Source organism: Epinephelus fuscoguttatus, linkage group LG16, assembly GCF_011397635.1.
Source record: "Epinephelus fuscoguttatus linkage group LG16, E.fuscoguttatus.final_Chr_v1".
NCBI lineage: Eukaryota > Metazoa > Chordata > Actinopteri > Perciformes > Serranidae > Epinephelus > Epinephelus fuscoguttatus.
In genome coordinates, this window is record NC_064767.1 from 876,624 (window position 1) to 897,227 (window position 20,604).

The 20,604-nt window shown below is 43.0% G+C and overlaps 1 protein-coding gene across 1 annotated transcript in view; it reads left to right on the forward strand.

Moving 5' to 3' along the window:
* tjap1 (tight junction associated protein 1 (peripheral)) overlaps positions 1–20,604 on the forward strand; it is a 46,533-nt gene that overhangs the window by 8,384 nt on the left and 17,545 nt on the right. The window contains exons 4-7 of the mRNA XM_049601087.1: positions 1,698–1,856; positions 6,723–6,751; positions 11,528–11,689; positions 17,187–17,253. Coding sequence (XP_049457044.1) covers positions 1,737–1,856; positions 6,723–6,751; positions 11,528–11,689; positions 17,187–17,253 — 378 coding nt within the window. The 5' untranslated portion in view covers positions 1,698–1,736. The remainder of the gene's footprint in view (positions 1–1,697; positions 1,857–6,722; positions 6,752–11,527; positions 11,690–17,186; positions 17,254–20,604) is intronic.

Here is a 20,604-nt window from a genome sequence, read left to right on the forward strand (position 1 = left end):
AAGGAGTGGAGAGAAAGAAAAACAGCAAGAGGAAAAGAAGGGAAGGAAAGGAAGAAAGAAGGAAGTGTGGAGGGAAGAAAGAAAGCAAGAGGAAAGATGGAAGAAGGCAACTAAGAAAGAAGAGCAGGTAAGGAAATGAGGAAGGAGGAAAGTAGGAAGGGTGGAAAGAAAGGAAAATGAAGAAAGCAAGCAGGAGAGAAAGAAGGGAAGGAAAAAGAATGATAGGAAAGAATGAACGATGGAAGAAAGGAAGAAAGAAGGGAAAGGAAGGAAAGCAAGCAGTAAAAGGGGAGAAGGGAAGGAGGAAGGAAGAAGGTGTGTAAGGAAAAGAGAAAAAATGAAAGGAAGGGATCAAAAAGGAAAGATGGGAAAGGAGAAGGGAAGGAAGGAAGAAGTGCAGAAGGAAGACAAAAAGGAAGGAAAAGGAAAGAGAAGGGGAAAAAATTACAGACGGGAAAAGGAAAGGAAGAAAGAAGGCAAGAGAGAGAAACAGGAGGGAAGGAAAGAAGGAAGGAAGGTTAAGGAAAGATGGGAATAAGGGAAATAAAGGAAGGAAGGAAGCTTTAAATGCTAACAGTTAGCTGAAGCTAACAATGACAGTTTGTAGAAACACTCAGCTGTTTACATCACTCACACTCTGCCTTTGTCTCCATAGCAACAACCACTGAGGCTCATGGGTATTGTAGTATTTAGAGAGAGGGAAAAAGGCGATTAGAAGAGGAAGTGTGTGTGTGTGTGTGTGTGTGTGTGTGTGTGTGTGTGTGTTGGACAGTAGAAACCAGCAGAACATGTTTATTTTATTGGTCGTTGGGGTTAAAGTGTGCTGCTGCTGTTGTTAGCACGTTAGCTTGTGTTAGCTCTGCTCTGTGTCATTCACATTAACAGGCTAACATGCTGACATGCTAACGCTGGCCTCATTCAGATCAATGGAGCTGCACTTCCTGTTCTGGAAACAAACCGAGATCAATGTGTCGCCTGAGGCACACACACACACACACACACACACAGAGTACATGTATTGATATACTACTGAGCACCACCTTTTATTTCTGTCTGAGTTTGGGACCTACAAAGTGAGGACAGTTTTTACAGAGATGTATTTCTAGGACCAAAATGTCCTCACAGTGAAGGTGTGACACCCTGTGAGGACCTTCATGTGTCAGTATAACCTTACATGCACCTTTTGCATCTTTTTTTAAACACACGTTGAGACTTTGTCAGAAGTGTCCTCACAGTGCGGGTCCGGTCCTCGCAAGGATTTATGAACAAACGTAACTATTGATAGTCTTGTGATTTGTTTGGACTGTCTTGTAACTTGTGAGGGCAGATACATTTGTTATAGGTGTTTGTAGGGACCAGTGTGACTGTCCACCAACACAGTGGAGACATGTTCTATGCCATGTCCTCCCAGTGCAGGTCAGAGCCTCCATGTTGGTCCTCATAAAGATACCAAAATAGAACCAGTCAACAGAAGCACATTTACGCTGCATTAGACACACAAACACGGACACACATCAGGCGTGTGTGGAGAGGGAGGCGCGTTTGATGTTGATGAGTGGTGACCGAGCATTGATCTGCTCAGAGAGGAAGGGTGACGGCAGTGACAGGGTCCAGTTGTGGTTGTGGCGTCGTGGTTGGAGGTTGGTGGGCGACCGGTGGGTGTCTGTGTCGTTTTCTAACTCCTCTTCTGCTGGCAGGACTGACAGACGATAGAGAGGAAGGAAGTAGGGCCCAGGATGACGAGTGCGGCCCCGGCCAGGAAGCCGTACCGTAAGGCTCCGCCGCAGCACCGTGAGATCCGCCACACCCTGCCCGTTGCTCCACCTCCACCTGCGCCGCAGCCCGACATAAATCAGGTAAACCAACACACTGTAAACACACCTTTAACCTCCCTGCAGCACCTCCCCCACCTCCCCGCCACCAACGCCTCTAAACGGCTGCAGTGCGGGTCACGGCATGGCATCCCGACCAAGCCACTCCCGCTCTCTGACAGCGAGCTGGACATCTCCAGCCTGTCCAGCTTGGAGCTCTGCATTCCGCCGCCACCGCTCTTCAGTAGCCACCAGCCCGGCCGCACCAGGACCACAGCAGTGGGTGTCACCACAAGTCCTCGTCGTGCAGCAGGTCACTCCATCAGCGGTGGTTCCACAGCGGCCAGAAAACCCTCCCCCACCCGGGGACCCAGAGGAGACCGCCACAGCCGGACGCAGAGGACGCAGAGCGCTGCGCCTCCAAAGAGCATCCTGAAGCAGACAGCCTCGCTCGGCGTGGAACACGCCTACGACATCATCCGGAAGTCAAAGTCAGTGGAGCTGCTGGATGACAGCAGGGGGCGGAGCGGCGCCAACGCCCACCCACCCACTCGCTCTCTGGACCGGTCGGACCAGCGGGTGTCAGCGTCGCGGCGGTCGTCGGACCCGCCCTCCCCCTGCAGGAGCGACTGGAACTGGAGGATGCAGGTTCTTGAGGAGAAGGTTCGCTTCTCCAACTTCCTGGATGAGATTACGTATCAGGTCCTAAGCCCCGCCCACCTCACGCTGCTTGGCAGGACACCCTCCAGTGAGCAAGGAAGCCCTGCCCCTCAGCGCCGCCGCCGCCCTGCCCACAGGAAGCAGCAGGCAGAGGGGACATCTGCTGACCGGACTAAGCGCTGGGACGACTGGGTGGCAGTGATGCAGCGGCCCGGTGGGTGGTACCAGCCCCTGCAGGAGGAGCGGGTGGGGCAGGAGACCCCTCGACAACAAGGTGACATCACAGAGAGGGCGGGGCCTAAAGAGGAGGTGCTGAAGGTAAATAGAGGAGTAAAGATGGAGGGGCAGGAGAAGGAGGAGCCACAGAGACACAAACACAGACCTCCTTCTAATCAGGCTCTCCTGTCCCACATTAAGGTAAGTGAGAGGAGAGGCAGGGCTCCTCATTATCATGCTCCCCCTCCTCATCATGCGCTCCCTCCTCCTCGTTATGCCCCCTCTCCTCATTCTGCCCCTCCCCCTCCTCCTTCAGCTCCTCCCTTCTCCTCCTCCCTTTATGTTTTTTTTTATCATGAGGAGTCTTTAAGTTTGAGTTTTTGGATCAGTTGTGGGCTGGTTGTCTCAGACTCACTCCTCCTGCTCCTCCTCCTCCTGGCCCTCCTCTTCCTCCTCCTTCTGCTCCTCTTCCTTGTCCTCTCTTGCTCCATATGAACTTATTTTTCTTCGTGAAAAGTCCTAATTTTGACTTTTTGGATTCGTTGTGTACTGGTCTCCTCATACTAACTCCTCTTCCTCCTCCTCCTTTCTGTAGCGATGATGCTAAGCTAAAGAAGGAGCCTGATCATTTATTTTAATTATTATTTAAGTAATTATATTTGTTAATTTGTCCCGTCTGATTACCGGCGGCGTTGTGGGAGGAGCCAGCTTTTGTTTTTATGAATATTCACTGGTTAGTTTCAGGATATTGGATGTCAGCAGAATGAAGTGAAGCTGAGCTCGTTACTGAAACATATCGAAGCTTTAACATGTTTGTTTATTCTGGAGAGTTTTATATTTAATGAACTGAACAATTAAAGAGACTTGAGTCACACTAGATAAGATCAGAAAGCTTTATCGTCTGTATATAGAAATATACCAGGTGCTGCTCCTTTGATCTCAGTACGATACATTACAACATAAAGCAGATAACAAACATGACGTCAACATGTCACATACACAGCAATGAATAAAACAGTGCTGAAAGAGATTTAGAAATAAAGAAGTAAAACCAGCAGTCGGTTGATTGCACATTACTTGTATTGCACATATTATGGCCTGTTCAGAGTTCTTCTGGCCCAAGGAAAGAAGCTGTTTGTCAGTCTGGTGGTCGGGGCTTTGATTGACCTGTAGCACCTGCCTGAGGGCAACAGGTCAAACAGATGATGTGCTGGTGATGCGAGTTCTTGAGGATGGAACTGGTCCTGCTGAGGCATCAGGAGCTGGAGATCTCCTCCAAGGAGGGCAGAGGGCAGCCAATGATGTGACCAATGTTCACATTGAAACTGCAGCGTCACAGCTGGGTTTCTACCTTCATCACGTTATTACTGTCGAGTCGTCTCAGGAGAAAAAACCTGAAAAGTCTGATTAATTTGATTAAACTCTAATTATAAACTGAGAATTTCAGAAAGTTGACAAACTGTTTTGATGATTCAAATGTGGAGTCTGAACTGTGGAGTCAATTCAACAAAATCAAAAATGATCTGAACTTTATTTTTCTTTAAATGTTGCTAAATCTAAAAATCTTTATTAATTCCTGAGTGAAATAATTTTGACAGACGAACAGAAACGGACGGATGAATCTGACGTCTCCTCCTCAGTGATGGTCCAATCATGTCCTGCTCTCTGTGAAGACGAAATTTAACTCTGAATTGATTTAATTACTTTAAGTTGGTGGAGCCAGTTTTCTGGAAATAGCAAAAAGAAATAGCAGAATTTAAATAAAAAGATTCCCTCCTCCTGCTGCTCGTTTTTCTCTGTCCTAAGCCCCGCCCACCAGACAACCACGGCCATTCAAACAGCACCCTCGATGTTTCCACACTTTGATTTAATTCATCTTACTTCATTCATCAGACCACAGATCAGATAAGAATTAGCTGTTAGCTTCTCCCCGCCCCCTTCGCCTCGCTCCCCGCCGCTGCAGATGGCTTCCCCGGGAGGAGGGCGAGCAGCAGCTCCACAGACAGACCCTCAGTTGGCAGCTGTAGCAGCTTGACTCTGGTCAGCTCAAACCCCACAGTGCCGGGTTCAGGCTTCTCTCACAAATGTTTCATATGTTATCCTACGAAAAGCAATGCACCCAAATCCGTACATATCCCACATATTTTGAAAGGCTGCAATCATGTGACCAATGTGCTGACTGCAGTAAACAAGGAAACAGTTTAAATGCTTGTAAGGAGGCAGGTTGGGATTGGGGATAGGTCACAAAAAAAACGGACTTTCGCTCGTGACGCATTTGCTGCTTGTGTGTTTTGGCTATAACCTGTGTAACAGCAGCAACAGAAAGTGGAGGACACACTGTTATTTGAGGCTGTAGCTAACGTTAGCTACGTAAACATGAAGCTGCAGCAGTGAGCGTTTGGCTCCTGTTAGCTGAAGGCTAAACTGTTAGCAACATTCTCTGAAACTCTTTACTGATACTGACACTGTTTTATTTAGTTTATTGTCAGAATCGTTTTGATCAGTCTGTCTTTCACTGAAGAGAAGTTCACGCTCATCAGCCAATAGGAACGGGGCAGCCCTACTCAGAGGTCATTATGGGATTTTTGACTAGCGACGTCAAAAATAAAACGGCTTTAATGAGCTGAGGTCTGAGAACAGGCGGCCCGTCACAAACTATTTAAACCTCAGTGTGACATCAGCAGGGAGTTTTCTAACACCACTGATCATTAATAACAAATCATGAAGACCGACTGTTTATCTTTCTGTGAATTAGTTTCAGTGTCACTTTAACTTTTTGATTTTACACTGTAAAGTGTCTGAGCAGACGTTGGGACTGACTCCAGAGACACACAGAGTCACCAAACTCCATTCAGAAATCAGCCAATTTAAGTGTTTGTGTTTCAGGACAAGCTCTGCATTCTCGCTCAACGTTAAAGTCATAAATCCAGATTAAAGATGTCCTCATATTTCCTCTGAATTACCCAGAATTCAGCAGTACAAAGTCCAGGAGATGAATTTATTTTCATCCCTACATGCTCAGGTATTGATCACCAATAATCAGGAAACTAATAAATAACAGATCATCAGAGAACCTGCAGGAACCTGCAGCTGCAGAATGCAGCGATCTGATTGGCCTTTTAGCCACTGAGTCATTGATTTTTATGGATCTGCAGGCGATCGATCAGTTGAGAGGACCCATCATGTAAAACCCCACTGCATGCTGGGAGAGGACGTGTTTCCATACGTCGACAGGGGTCGATGAGACACACGTTAAAGACACATGAAACATCCGTCCGTCTCTGTGATGTCGTCTCATTGATGTTTCCTGACCCGATGTCGCTGATTAATCACACGGCAGTCATGTGATCGATCATGTAGAGCAGCGGTCCTTGAAAATTCCTGAAAACCAGTTAACAGAGACACACGTCATGGGAAACAGGAAGAACGGTTTTAGTTCCAATCAGGTTGTTGGACTTTGAGTGGATCAGTGCTCACAGCTAAAGATCCAGTTACAGTCTGTCACTGTCACCAGGCTCCGCCTCCAGCAGCTCCGCCTCTAGCAGCGCCACAGGTGAAAACTGGATGCAGTGATGAAGACGTGTTCCCACCTTATGACTTCCTGTTCAGTTCAGACAGCTGGAGTTTTAATCATGCAGCTGTGGTTATTTTGGTTTGTGCTTCCTGTCCAGTTTCACCTATCGAGTACACTGAGCATATATACTGATACTGAATATATATTCTGAACATATATACTGAACATATATACAAGATATATATACTGAACACATACTGAACATATATACTGGATATACATACTGAACATATATACTGGATATATATACTGAACATATACACTGAATATATACTCAACACATACTGAACATATACTGAACATATATACTGTATAAATCCTGTGTATACTGAGCTGTGATCCCTCTCTGACAGATCTGACGTGAAACAGAATAATTATCAGTTATAATGAGATCACTGAGTCACTACATGAAAACAGGATGTTGTAATAATGAGATTTGTTTTGTGTTTCTTGTGTTTCAGGAGGTGTTATCAGACTCTGACAGGATCAGGTGAGACTCTACTCTGTGTTATCTGTTGTTGCTGCCAGCTCTTCTCTGACTCAACTGATGATACGACAACTTCCACCCAAATGTCTCGGTCAAGCGGAAATGTTCAGATGCTTCGAGACGCCTGACAGAGTTTTCACATCGTGGTAGATGTAGTGAATCTGAATCTTAAAATCTGAATATGTGACAGAATTTTGGATTCTGGTCCTCGTGAGAACTGCGACAGAGGAAATAAGAACATCTGTAAACATCAGTTATGGAGGAATCATTCTTTAAAGCCCGATCTCTGATTCCTCACCTGACAGGGTTGTGATGTCACAGTTTGTGTGTCAGGTTGTGATTCTGATGAAACATTTTCCGTCTTCTTACAAACTCAACCAACATAGAACAGCAGAGACTTTAGAGACTTCTCCATGTGTCTGTGTTCAGAGGAGCTGCTTTTGTCGTTAGCTGTTAGCTGAAGCCTAGTGAGGGCAAGAATCTATCCCATGTTGCATCAGTCGAGTGTGTTGACGAATTAAGGCAGTTTTGCTGACTACGCTGGTCCCAGAGGAATTGTATAACTAATTGACAGTTAGTCCTAGAGTCAGTAGATCTGAACTGTGAAAAAATGAGCAGATGATTCTTCGTGCACTGTGATAGTGTTGTAAAGTAAACACTCAGAGCTTAAACAGATTTAAAGCTGTGTGTCGGTTCTGTGCAGAGCTGCTGTGAGCATTTATACCTGTGTGGTGGTGTGTCTGTGTCACTCTGCAGTAACACCTCCAAAACGCTAGTCAGCAGCGGAGGGTTTTGTGAAGTGCTGTAAAGTTTAGTTGATACAAAACACACATTCAACGCACGTTATACGCACATTAAACACACGTTAAACAAACACTCATTAAACCCACATTAAACACATTAAACACACAGTAAACCCACATTAAACACACATTAAATCCACATTAAACACACATTAATCACACATTAATCACACATTAAATCCACATTAAACACACATTAATCACACATTAATCACACATTAAACACATTAAACACACATTAAACACATTAAACACACATTAATCACACATTAAACACATTAAACAAACGTTAAACAAACAAACACATTAAACACACATTAATCACACATTAATCACACATTAAACACATTAAACACACATTAAACACATTAAACACACATTAATCACACATTAAACACATTAAACAAACGTTAAACAAACAAACACATTAAACACATATTAAACACACATTAAACACATTAAACACACATTAAACACAAACACACATTAATGACACATTAATCACACATTAAACACACATTAATGACACATTAAACACACATTAAACACATTAAACACACATTAAACACATTAAACACATTAAACACACATTAAACACACATTAAACACATTAAACACATATTAAACACACATTAAACACATTAAACACACATTAAACACAAACACACATTAATGACACATTAATCACACATTAAACACATTAAACACACATTAAACACATTAAACACACATTAATGACACATTAAACACACATTAAACACATTAAACACACATTAAACACATTGAACACACATTAAACACATTAAACACACATTAAACACATTAAACACACATTAAACACACATTAAACACATTGAACACACATTAAACACATTAAACACACATTAAACACATTAAACACACATTAATCACACATTAATCACACATTAAACACATTAAACCCACATTAAACACATTAAACACACATTAATGACACATTAAACACACATTAATCACACATTAAACACATTAAACACACATTAATCACACATTAATCACACATTAAACACATTAAACCCACATTAAACACATTAATCACACATTAATCACACATTAAACACATTAAACCCACATTAAACACATTAAACACACATTAATGACACATTAAACACATATTAAACACATTAAACACACAATCACACATTAAACACACATTAATCACATTAAACACACATTAAACAAACATTAAACACACATTAAACCCACATTAAACATACGTTAAACAAACATTAAACACATCAAACACACATTAATCAATCACACATTAAACACACATTAAACAAACATTAAACACACATTAAACCCACATTAAACATATGTTAAACAAACATTAAACACATCAAACACACATTAAACACACAGTAAACCTACATTAAACACACATTAAACATGGCTTCATAGAGACAGTGTCAAACACAAATCAGCTTCACTATAACTCGCAGCATTCACAGACAAACACTTGTCTTTATCTGGACACATTTTCCCCACAAATACAACATGCTAACGTTATTAGCACAAGCCTATGGCATTTTACATTGTATAAATTAGCCTAGCAGCTAGCAGAGATTTGCTCTGCTCATATTTCAGCCAGGATAAATCACACACAGTGTGTGGAGGCTTTATTGTCTCCACAATTTATTGTTTCTTATCTGTGAAATTAAAGTAAATCAAAGCTTTGTTTCCACTGAGGGAAATGGTTTCAGCTTACAGAGACAGACAGGAGGTCTGCGTCACTGTGACACTGTGGAGTTACATTTCTGGGGAGGTGCACAGCTACAACATTGATTTATAAATTTACAATTTAGAGTCACCAGTTAACCTGCATATCTTTGGACTGTGGGAGGAAACTGGAGCACCTGGAGAAGACCATGACAATAGTAACCAATACACCACTGTGCCGCCCAATATAAACATGTAATGATTAGTGATGTCATGAGAACTGATACTCGCAATACCTTTCGATTCCATGGTGAAAAAACCCCTGCGATACTCTTTTTTTTTTTTTTAAAATAGGAAGAACCGATACCAGCATAAGAATCTGTGCTATGACTCCTCCGGAACTGATGGGGGCAGTATACGCCATATAGCGTTACAGTCCATGCCTACATTCAGAGCGAGGGGGTGACGAGGAAGAGGAGAGAGTGGCTGCCTGCTAAAGCCCACATTCAGAACCAGTCATGGCTGCGCTTTAGGCCAGAGAATAGATCTGCTAGCAATATATGCAGTTTTAAACACCACTTTGTCTTTATCAATTGCTTTTAACTCGTTCCGTATTGCTTCTGAACCATCCATGCTCCGTGCGGAGCTTTGTCTGGACTCCGGACATCTCCCTTTCTCCCCCAGCCCCTCCCCTGGGAGAGAGTCCGGTGGTCTCCTATGAGCCCAGCCATGAAGACGCGCAACACTTCGTTAAATGTCATTCAGTTCATCAAAAAATATCCCAATTAAATCAGTAGCATAATAAGCAGATATGCTCCATGTTATTTTGTTTAATTTCAACAACACAGAGAACAGCTTGAACAAGCTGTGTGTGAGCTAACGATCAGGGAGTTCACTCTCAGCAGTACGTGACTGCGCATGCGCGTCTACTTCTGAAACACAGTGGTTGGGGTGTGTTTGATTTATTGTACTGGGACGTTTGATTTTTCCACAACTGGACCATGGACGTCAAAAAACGCTGTTTGCACAGGGACAGGACAAACAATAAATGAAACCAATGAAATTCCACACATTCTTGTAGTTGGCTCAAACGCTATCAGCATGATTTAAATAGTAAATATTTAAATAGTTTATTGAGTTTATTGCAGATGTTGATCAATGTTTTTTACAATGAAAAATAGGTAACGAGGAAAAGAAAAATATAAGTAATATCAATCTGATGATAGAAATTTTATTTTATATGCAAATATTTTAATAAAGTATTTCTTGAACATGGGATCTTAGGATTTTTTTTTTTTAATTTTTTTTTACTGTGGTATCGACTTTGGTATCGAGAATCCTGTAATTTTATTGGTATCGCCACCGACTACTGAATTTTTGGTATCATGACATCCCTAGTAATAATAATATAACTGATAAACAGAATTTAATAGTTTTTTAGTTTTTACTCACTTTATTTGGCCTTTTGACACTGAAATGAACAGGAAGTGACATCAGCAGAAAAGGAGCCTTGTGGCACCTCAGTATTTAAGGCTATGATCATGTGACCAACGCACCAATGGGAGTAAAGAAGCAAGTGGTCCATGTAAGAGGGTGGGTCGGGTCGATGGGCTCGGTCATGAAACAGAACCGTGTGAACTTTTCCGTCATTTTAAGGAAGTTCAAAACGTTTCTGGCCCCGCCCCCTCTGATGATTCTTACATGAATCAGAGAAAATAAGAGTTCAGTTAACAGCCGTTAGTGTTGGTGATATTTATCTGAACACATCAACACAACTTGATTTAGTCCAGAAGTCGGAGCAAAGAATGACGTCACACCTGAGTGTACCGCAACGAGTCACAACAGGGAGTCGACAGCTTCTCAGTTCAGACGTAACGCGGCATCATCAGGCCGTCATGTGGAGGCAGGAGCTGTAAAAACCGCAGCAGTCTACTTCCTGGAAGTGCAGGTAGAGTGATGTGGTGCTCTGTGTCACTGCAGACAGGAAGTGCTTGAGAGACTTGTCTGAATGAAATGTGAGTAGTTTCTGATCACTGCGGCGAGAAAAGCTTGTTTTAAAAGTTCTCTGTGTGTGATCTGAACGAATCTGTCTTTATAGTCGTAGAATTATTTCTACATTGGTGTGACATCACAGCAGCATACAGATTCTGATGACCCGCTCTGTGTTGAGGTTTTACAGCGTTATCTTTAAAGGGAAACAGGAAGAATGGGCTCAGACCTGTTTTTCAAAGCAATCTACTTCCTGTTGTGACCTCTGACCTCTCCTCCCCTTACCCAGAATCCTCCAGCAGCAGAATGAGGACCTGCAGCGCCGCCTCTCCCTCTCCACCCACAAGATGGAGGCCATGGAGGCGGAGTTTGACGGCAGCCGTCACTACATGGAGGCGGAGCTCAGCCGGACCAGAGACGACCTGGACAAGATGAGGGACAAGTTCCGCAGGTGAGGACTCGGATGTTGGCGGTTCTACCTGTGACGCACCGATACAGATTTTAATTTTCTTTTTCTTTTTTGTGGTAGTGAAACGACTTTAACCAGTGTTAAATGTGACGTTAGCGGTGAGACAGAGGATGATGATGATGACGATGATGAAGCTCAGTGTTACTCTGTGCAGTCTTTAACAGAGACAAACAGCTGTCTCACATCTGCTGTGTCACATGTTTATATCGTCACTCGCGTCGTTTTATCGGCTGTAATTTTAATTATCAGATTAAAGCATAATAATTAAAATGTCTCTGATACGTCCCGGCCTGAGGTCTGAGGTCTGGGGTCTGGGGTCTGGGAGATGGGGATGGGGGATGGGGGATGGGGGGTGTAACACTGTGAAGTAGAGGGATCTTTCAAAAGAGGGAAAAGGCAGCCAAACAAATAGCCGTTTAAAAGGAATTTTATTTACAACGAAACGTGCAAATAAGGACCACCAACGAAAAACGAGCTCCAAAAGGGAACCGGATCACCTCTCAGGGAAACACACAAAAAAGAAATGATTTAACACAGTCAACCCAAATTATCACCACACTACGTCAAAACGCTCACGTGTTACCCACGTCTGAATGACACTACTCTGTCACAGCCTCTTGGACCACTGGCAGCGTCACCACTCCTCCTCCATTCATATTTATCCTCACACTAACACCCCCTCCCATAAAATCAAACATCTAGTTTGACTATATGTTTACAGCATTAACACAACACTACCATATGAATACAAATACACACCTTACCTAATCTTACCTCAACATGTCATACTCACACCTGTCTCACCCTCTGGACACTGCATCTACCCCCATGTTGTCTGCTCCCTTCTTGTACCTAACCTCAGTGTTGAAGCCCTGTGCCGTCAGAACGCATCAACCGCTGGTTATGGTCGTACATCTTTAGCTGGAACCACCTATGTTCAGGTGTCTGAATGATAGGGTTGGGTACCGTTCATAATTGAACCGATACGGTACCGGTATCTGGAATTCGGTACCGGTACCAAACGGTACCTTATTTTTTAACCCTATGGGCTCTAGGCGTTTTTGGGGTATTTTTACTGCCTTTACTTTTAAGGTATATCACAGTCATTATAAAGGCTACATACACATGCTATATCTTGTTTTTTTTTCAGGTCAGTCTGGGCTAACCAGATTTGCCATCATTCCATGTCCTTCTATGTGCCTGTATTTTATATTAATTTTTATATCAATAAAAAAACAAATCTGTGTGCCTAAATTCTTACATTTTTACATGTATCTCACCATAGCAAGTTGGAAGTTGACATATTCTGCCATATATGAAGAGGGGAGACTCTCTGGAATCTGGCAATATAAGAACCATGATGCTGGGACATTCTGTCACTTCACAGCTGTCCAAAACATGTGGTTTGTGCCAGGCGGACATGATTGCCAGTATTTTTTCATTATTGCAAGAAATTCCATTGACTCATTCACAAGTCAAAAATGTGTTTTATCTGAAGGAAACATGCAATATTTACATCTAAGATCATAGAAAAATAGTCAACCAAGTGCAATGATGTCCTCCAAGATAATATTTGTTTTTCAGTTTCAGTTATATATTGGGGGGCATTTTGGGCATTGGTGGGGGACATGTCCCCCTCAATGTATATGGTGACTACGGCCCTGTCAGCATGCATAATTAGGCTACAGTTGTCTGGGTGCACAAAGGTGAAGTGGCTGGTCTTGCCATACAAAGTTTGATGGAGTGTCAACTGGACAATATGGAGATATTTGCATCTTGAAAGCCGGACTACAAATGTGGATAGACAGGGAGAAACACACGCAAGCCTAAGACGTGCTAAGATACGATATTCCTCACTATACAATTATGCTGTTTCCGCTGATATGCGTGGCTTCTCGCTAGGACACACGGTCACAGAGAAAATCCACAGAGAAGAACGGGTGTGATTTGGACGCACTATGCGTCGTTTGGGCCCATAGTTTAAACTTCTCAGTTTCAACATTTTGTTGAGAACATTTAGGGACAGTGCTGCACATTAACTTTTGTCTGCACATTGTTTTTGTCACCATTGTTGCTAAGTCTGAGGTGCGAGTCATGCGCTCTCGCTCCGCCTTCACCTCAGGTACCGAAATTTGGCACCGTTTCATTTTAAGTGAATTGGTACTCGGTAGTACCAACGTGAATCGGTACCAAGTACAAAAAGTACCGAGTTTCGGTACCCAACCCTAATGAATGACGTAGTCTGCGTCCAACATTTTGCTTTCCACTACAGAAGGTCCTGAAACACAGACAGTGAGGGCACAGCCAGGTGTAGGCAGTAAAACTAACACTTGATCACCTACACCTGGGAACAAAATCCAACACATTAGATTTCCCAGAAGACGAAGACACAAGTTGCTCTTTGAACAACTTTAAAGGACCATGCACGTTGTGACCTAAATGTTCAAATGACTCACCAACTGCTGGTATTGGGTGCAGGGGAGCTGGACCACAGGTCCTACAGAAATGTGCAACATCAGATTTCATTCCTGGCCAGAAAAAATGTTTCGACACACAACTGTAGGTTTTCTTGACACCAAGTGACCAGACCGCATATGTTCATGGGCTGGCTCCAGAACATGCTGACGGCTACCACTAGGCACAACAATCTGAAACACAGTGTCCCAGTCCTCACCTGAATCATCTGGTTTCAAAGTCCATTTTCTCATCAACACACCATTATCCATCAAAAAATGACTGTCAGTACACTTACTGGCACCATCCACTGCTGTAGCACGACACTTCGCTAGAGACTGGTCACTTTTCTGAGCACTGATGAGTGCCTTACACGTCAGCGGCAGTGAAACTGCTGTAGCAGTGACAGACTCTAGCACAGCCTCCTTCACACCACCACTTGAGACAACAGAGGGTAACCTGTCTTCAGTCAACACAGAGGGGAAAAAGAATCAGACAAGTTGACATCCTCTTCATGCTTATGGGGCCTGAGCATGAGTCAAAACACTGGCAGTGAACACTTTTCGGTATTTTGGGCCAGACTGTCATCGTCATCTTCAAGAACAGGAACTTCCACCACTTCAGGGACCGCATAAACTTCCTGCTATATCACTTCCAATAATGAACTCAACACCGCCAATAGGGAAATACGAGCGAACAGCGACCTGATAGAAAGCAGTTACCAACTTGGACTGCATGTGGACATGATGAAGGGGAGCTGGCACAAAAACCATCTCAATCCTCCTCACCGCAGCACTTGCCTCACAGGCAGAGTTCTTGTCCAACGGCAGGACATTGGAGAGGAAGAGGGACTGTGAACACGAAGTGTCCCGCAGCACCTTGACCGGGTGCTGATCCTCATGTCATCCTGTGAGTCTCATTGGGTTAGAGGTGTCTTTAGCCTCACAGGGTTAGAGGTGTCTTTAGCCTCACCAGGGTTAGAGGTGTCTTTAGCCTCAACAGGGTTTGAAGTGTCTTTAGCTTCACTGGGTTAGAGGTGTCTTTAGCCTCACCAGGGTTAGAAGTGTCTTTAGCCTCACCAGGGTTAGAGGTGTCTTTAGCCTCACCAGGGTTAGAAGTGTCTTTAGCCTCACCAGGGTTAGAGGTGTCTTTAGCCTCACCAGGGTTAGAGGTGTCTTTAGCCTCACCAGGGTTTGAAGTGTCTTTAGCCTCACCAGAGTTAGAGGTGTCTTTAGCCTCACCAGAGTTAGAAGTGTCTTTAGCCTCACAGGGTTAGAGGTGTCTTTAGCCTCACCAGGGTTAGAGGTGTCTTTAGCCTCACAGGGTTAGAGGTGTCTTTAGCCTCACCAGGGTTAGAGGTGTCTTTAGCCTCACAGGGTTAGAGGTGTCTTTAGCCTCACCAGGATTAGAGGTGTCTTTAGCCTCACAGGGTTTGAAGTGTCTTTAGCCTCACCAGAGTTAGAGGTGTCTTTAGCCTCACCAGAGTTAGAAGTGTCTTTAGCCTCACAGGGTTAGAGGTGTCTTTAGCCTCACCAGAGTTAGAAGTGTCTTTAGCCTCACAGGGTTAGAGGTGTCTTTAGCCTCACCAGGGTTAGAGGTGTCTTTAGCCTCACAGGGTTAGAGGTGTCTTTAGCCTCACAGGGTTAGAGGTGTCTTTAGCCTCACAGGGTTAGAGGTGTCTTTAGCCTCACAGGGTTAGAGGTGTCTTTAGCCTCACAGGGTTAGAGGTGTCTTTAGCCTCACAGGGTTAGAGGTGTCTTTAGCCTCACCAGAGTTAGAGGTGTCTTTAGCCTCACAGGGTTAGAGGTGTCTTTAGCCTCACCAGGGTTAGAGGTGTCTTTAGCCTCACAGGGTTAGAGGTGTCTTTAGCCTCACAGGGTTAGAGGTGTCTTTAGCCTCACCAGGGTTAGAGGTGTCTTTAGCCTCACAGGGTTAGAGGTGTCTTTAGCCTCACCAGGGTTAGAGGTGTCTTTAGCCTCATCAAGGTTAGAGGTGTCTTTAGCCTCACCAGGGTTAGAGGTGCCTTTAGCCTCACAGGGTTAGAGGTGTCTTTAGCTTCACAGGGTTAGAGGTGTCTTTAGCCTCACAGGGTTAGAGGTGTCTTTAGCCTCACCAGGGTTAGAGGTGTCTTTAGCCTCACAGGGTTAGAGGTGTCTTTTGCCTCACAGGGTTAGAGGTGTCTTTAGCTTCACAGGGTTTCTGAGCAGAAGAGTTGCGCTTCATGAATACGGTCTTATGTGTGAGCGCACACTCATCTGCCAGAGAGTACTCTGATGTTCTACCTGTGATGGTGGTCGTGTGATGGACAGTGTCAGTTGGCTGGTTCAGTTGATGATGTCAGTAGATGACAGGTTGGTAACACGTAAACAGACGACACATTCTCCAGAGTTAATGTTGGTGTTTTACTTGTCTGTTACATGTTGTATGTTACTATGTGGCAGAGACGCTGGAACTTGACGCTCCAACAAGGCCGTGGTTATCGTGTGGTTAACATTCAGCTGTGGGACTTGGTTCCAGTTTTCTACCAGCTGAGACGTTTCATTTCTTTGACTCTGAAATGTTTCTGAACGAGTCTCTGCTGAGAGGAAACTTTAGTTAGAACTCAACTGTGACTCATCTGAGCTAAAACTAATTCAACTGTGACTGAACTTTGACTCAAAAACTCAGCTAAAACTTGGCTGTGACTCGGCTGTAACTTGGATGTGACTCAACTGTAATTCAGCTGTGACTCAACTTTAACTCAGCTGTGACTTGACTGTGACTCGACTGTGACTTGACTGTGACTCGGCTGTAACTCAGCTGTGACTTGACTGTGACTCGACTGTGACTTGACTGTGACTCGGCTGTAACTCAGCTGTGACTTGTCTGTGACTCGGCTCTGACTCCCCAGTAATCCAGCCCTTCCTGTGAGGTACTGAACTAACTGACAAAGTTCAACAGGAAATAGATTAAAACTCTTCCTGTTCGAGTTTGTCCTTTGGGGCCGACTGAGCATGCTCAGTAACCATTTCCTCTCTGTCTGCAGACTCCAGAACAGCTACACGGCGTCTCAGAGAGCCAATCAGGACCTGGAGGAGAAGCTTCACGCTCTGGTAACCTCTCACCTTCTTCATTCATTATCAGTGAAACAGAACCCTGACGTGACGACCATTCGCACATCAGATCACCGAACAGCCAATCAGAGCTCGGCCCAGTCCGACCATCCTGAACGATCAAAATAAATCTAAATAAATCAAAAGAAATCTAGAACTACAGAAAGATTTATTAATGTTTTATATTTTTGAATAATTATAATAATTTTTAACAGTTTTTTATTATCAAACTTCAGATGAATGTTTTGGACTTTGGGCCAAATAATGATCAAATATTTGTCAGCTGATCTTCAGAGTTCACCTCACTGAAGGTTTGATCCTCAGTTCAGTTTTTACACTAAATAAAACAAAAATAAAATATCTGGTATCAGATCTGACTCTGATATGATCATGAGTCTCTCAGTGGACGTTCAGTTTTCAGTATTTTCCCTCTTGGATGGAACAGATGATAAATTATAAATGTCACTAATGTAAAGGCTTAAAATCATCTCCTGTGTGACGACACAATAATAATAATGATAATATCAGGAAAAAGTAGTTTCTGTTGTCGTCATTGATCTCACTGTTCTGAGTCATTGATCAATACCTGATGGTTTATGTTTTCTACAGCACGTGTGTGTGTGTGTGTGTGTGTGTGTGTGTGTGTGTGTGTGTGTGTGCGCATGCGTGTGTGTGTGTGCGCATGCGTGTGTGTGTGTGTGCCATTGATCACGTTGGTTCAATCACTGATCGATGACTAAATGAAAACACACTCTGAGGCAGTGCATTGATTAACTGTGGAAAAGTGGAGTTGACAGACAGCAGGATGGTTGCCATGGGTGACCAGAGCAGGAAGTCAGAGGTCGCTGTGAGTCAAAGGTGACCTTGTTACCACGGTTACTGTCTGACTCCCTCCTCACTTTGTCGTCACTTTGACTGAGATTCATTTCATTCAGCTGAACAATTAATATTAACAGAGACGACATGTTTCATGTCAGCACTGACATAAACACACGGTTTACACATATAAACAAAAACACTGTTTACAGATATAATCAAACACTGTTTACACACATAAACAAACACTGTTTAGAGATATAAACAAACACTGTTTAGATATAAACAAAAACACTGTTTACAGATATAAACAAACACACTGTTTACAGATATAAACAAACACTGTTTACAGATATAAACAAACACACTCTTTACAGATATAAACAAACACTGTTTACAGATATAAAAACACTGTTTACAGATATAAACAAACACTGTTTACAGATATGAAAAACACTGTTTACAGATATAAACAAACACTGTTTACACACATAAACAAACACTGTTTAGAGATATAAACACACTGTTTAGATATATACAAACACAACTGTTTACAGATATAAACAAACACTGTTTAGATATATACAAACACAACTGTTTACATATATAAACAAACACTGTTTACAGATATAAACAAACACTGTTTAGATATATACAAACACAACTGTTTACAGATATATACAAACACACTGTTTACATATATAAACAAACACTGTTTACAGATATAAACAAACACACTGTTTACAGATATAAACAAACATTGTTTAGATATATACAAACACACTGTTTACAGATATAAACACACTGTTTAGATATATACAAACACAACTGTTTACAGATATAAACAAACACTGTTTAGATATATACAAACACAACTGTTTACATATATAAACAAACACTGTTTACAGATATAAACAAACACACTGTTTACAGATATAAACAAACACTGTTTAGATATATACAAACACAACTGTTTACAGATATATACAAACACACTGTTTACAGATATAAACAAACACTGTTTAGATATATACAAACACACTGTTTACATATATAAACAAACACACCGTTTACAGATACAGTACAGGCCAAAAGTTTGGACACACCTTCTCATTCAATGCGTTTTCTTTATTTTCATGACTATTTACATTGTAGATTCTCACTGAAGGCATCAAAACTATGAATGAACACATGTGGAGTTATGTACTTAACAAAAAAAGGTGAAATAACTGAAAACATGTTTTATATTCTAGTTTCTTCAAAATAGCCACCCTTTGCTCTGATTACTGCTTTGCACACTCTTGGCATTCTCTCCATGAGCTTCAAGAGGTAGTCACCTGAAATGGTTTTCCAACAGTCTTGAAGGAGTTCCCAGAGGTGTTTAGCACTTGTTGGCCCCTTTGCCTTCACTCTGCGGTCCAGCTCACCCCAAACCATCTCGATTGGGTTCAGGTCCGGTGACTGTGGAGGCCAGGTCATCTGCCGCAGCACTCCATCACTCTCCTTCTTGGTCAAATAGCCCTTACACAGCCTGGAGGTGTGTTTGGGGTCATTGTCCTGTTGAAAATAAATGATCGCCCAACTAAACGCAAAACCGGATGGGATGGCATGTCGCTGCAGGATGCTGTGGTAGCCATGCTGGTTCAGTGTGCCTTCAATTTTGAATAAATCCCCAACAGTGTCACCAGCAAAACACCCCACACCATCACACCTCCTCCTCCATGCTTCACAGTGGGAACCAGGCATGTGGAATCCATCCGTTCACCTTTTCTGCGTCTCACAAAGACACGGTGGTTGGAACCAAAGATCTCAAATTTGGACTCATCAGACCAAAGCACAGGTCTGGTCTAATGTCCATTCCTTGTGTTTCTTGGCCCAAACAAATCTCTTCTGCTTGTTGCCTCTCCTTAGCAGTGGTTTCCTAGCAGCTATTTGACCATGAAGGCCTGATTCGCGCAGTCTCCTCTTAACAGTTGTTCTAGAGATGGGTCTGCTGCTAGAACTCTGTGTGGCATTCATCTGGTCTCTGATCTGAGCTGCTGTTAACTTGCGATTTCTGAGGCTGGTGACTCGGATGAACTTATCCTCAGAAGCAGAGGTGACTCTTGGTCTTCCTTTCCTGGGTCGGTCCTCATGTGTGCCAGTTTCGTTGTAGCGCTTGATGGTTTTTGCGACTCCACTTGGGGACACATTTAAAGTTTTTGCAATTTTCCTTGACTGACTGACCTTCATTTCTTAAAGTAATGATGGCCACTGGTTTTTCTTTAGTTAGCTGATTGGTTCTTGCCATAATATGAATTTTAACAGTTGTCCAATAGGGCTGTCGGCTGTGTATTAACCTGACTTCTGCACAACACAACTGATGGTCCCAACCCCATTGATAAAGCAAGAAATTCCACTAATTAACCCTGATAAGGCACACCTGTGAAGTGGAAACCATTTCAGGTGACTACCTCTTGAAGCTCATGGAGAGAATGCCAAGAGTGTGCAAAGCAGTAATCAGAGCAAAGGGTGGCTATTTTGAAGAAACTAGAA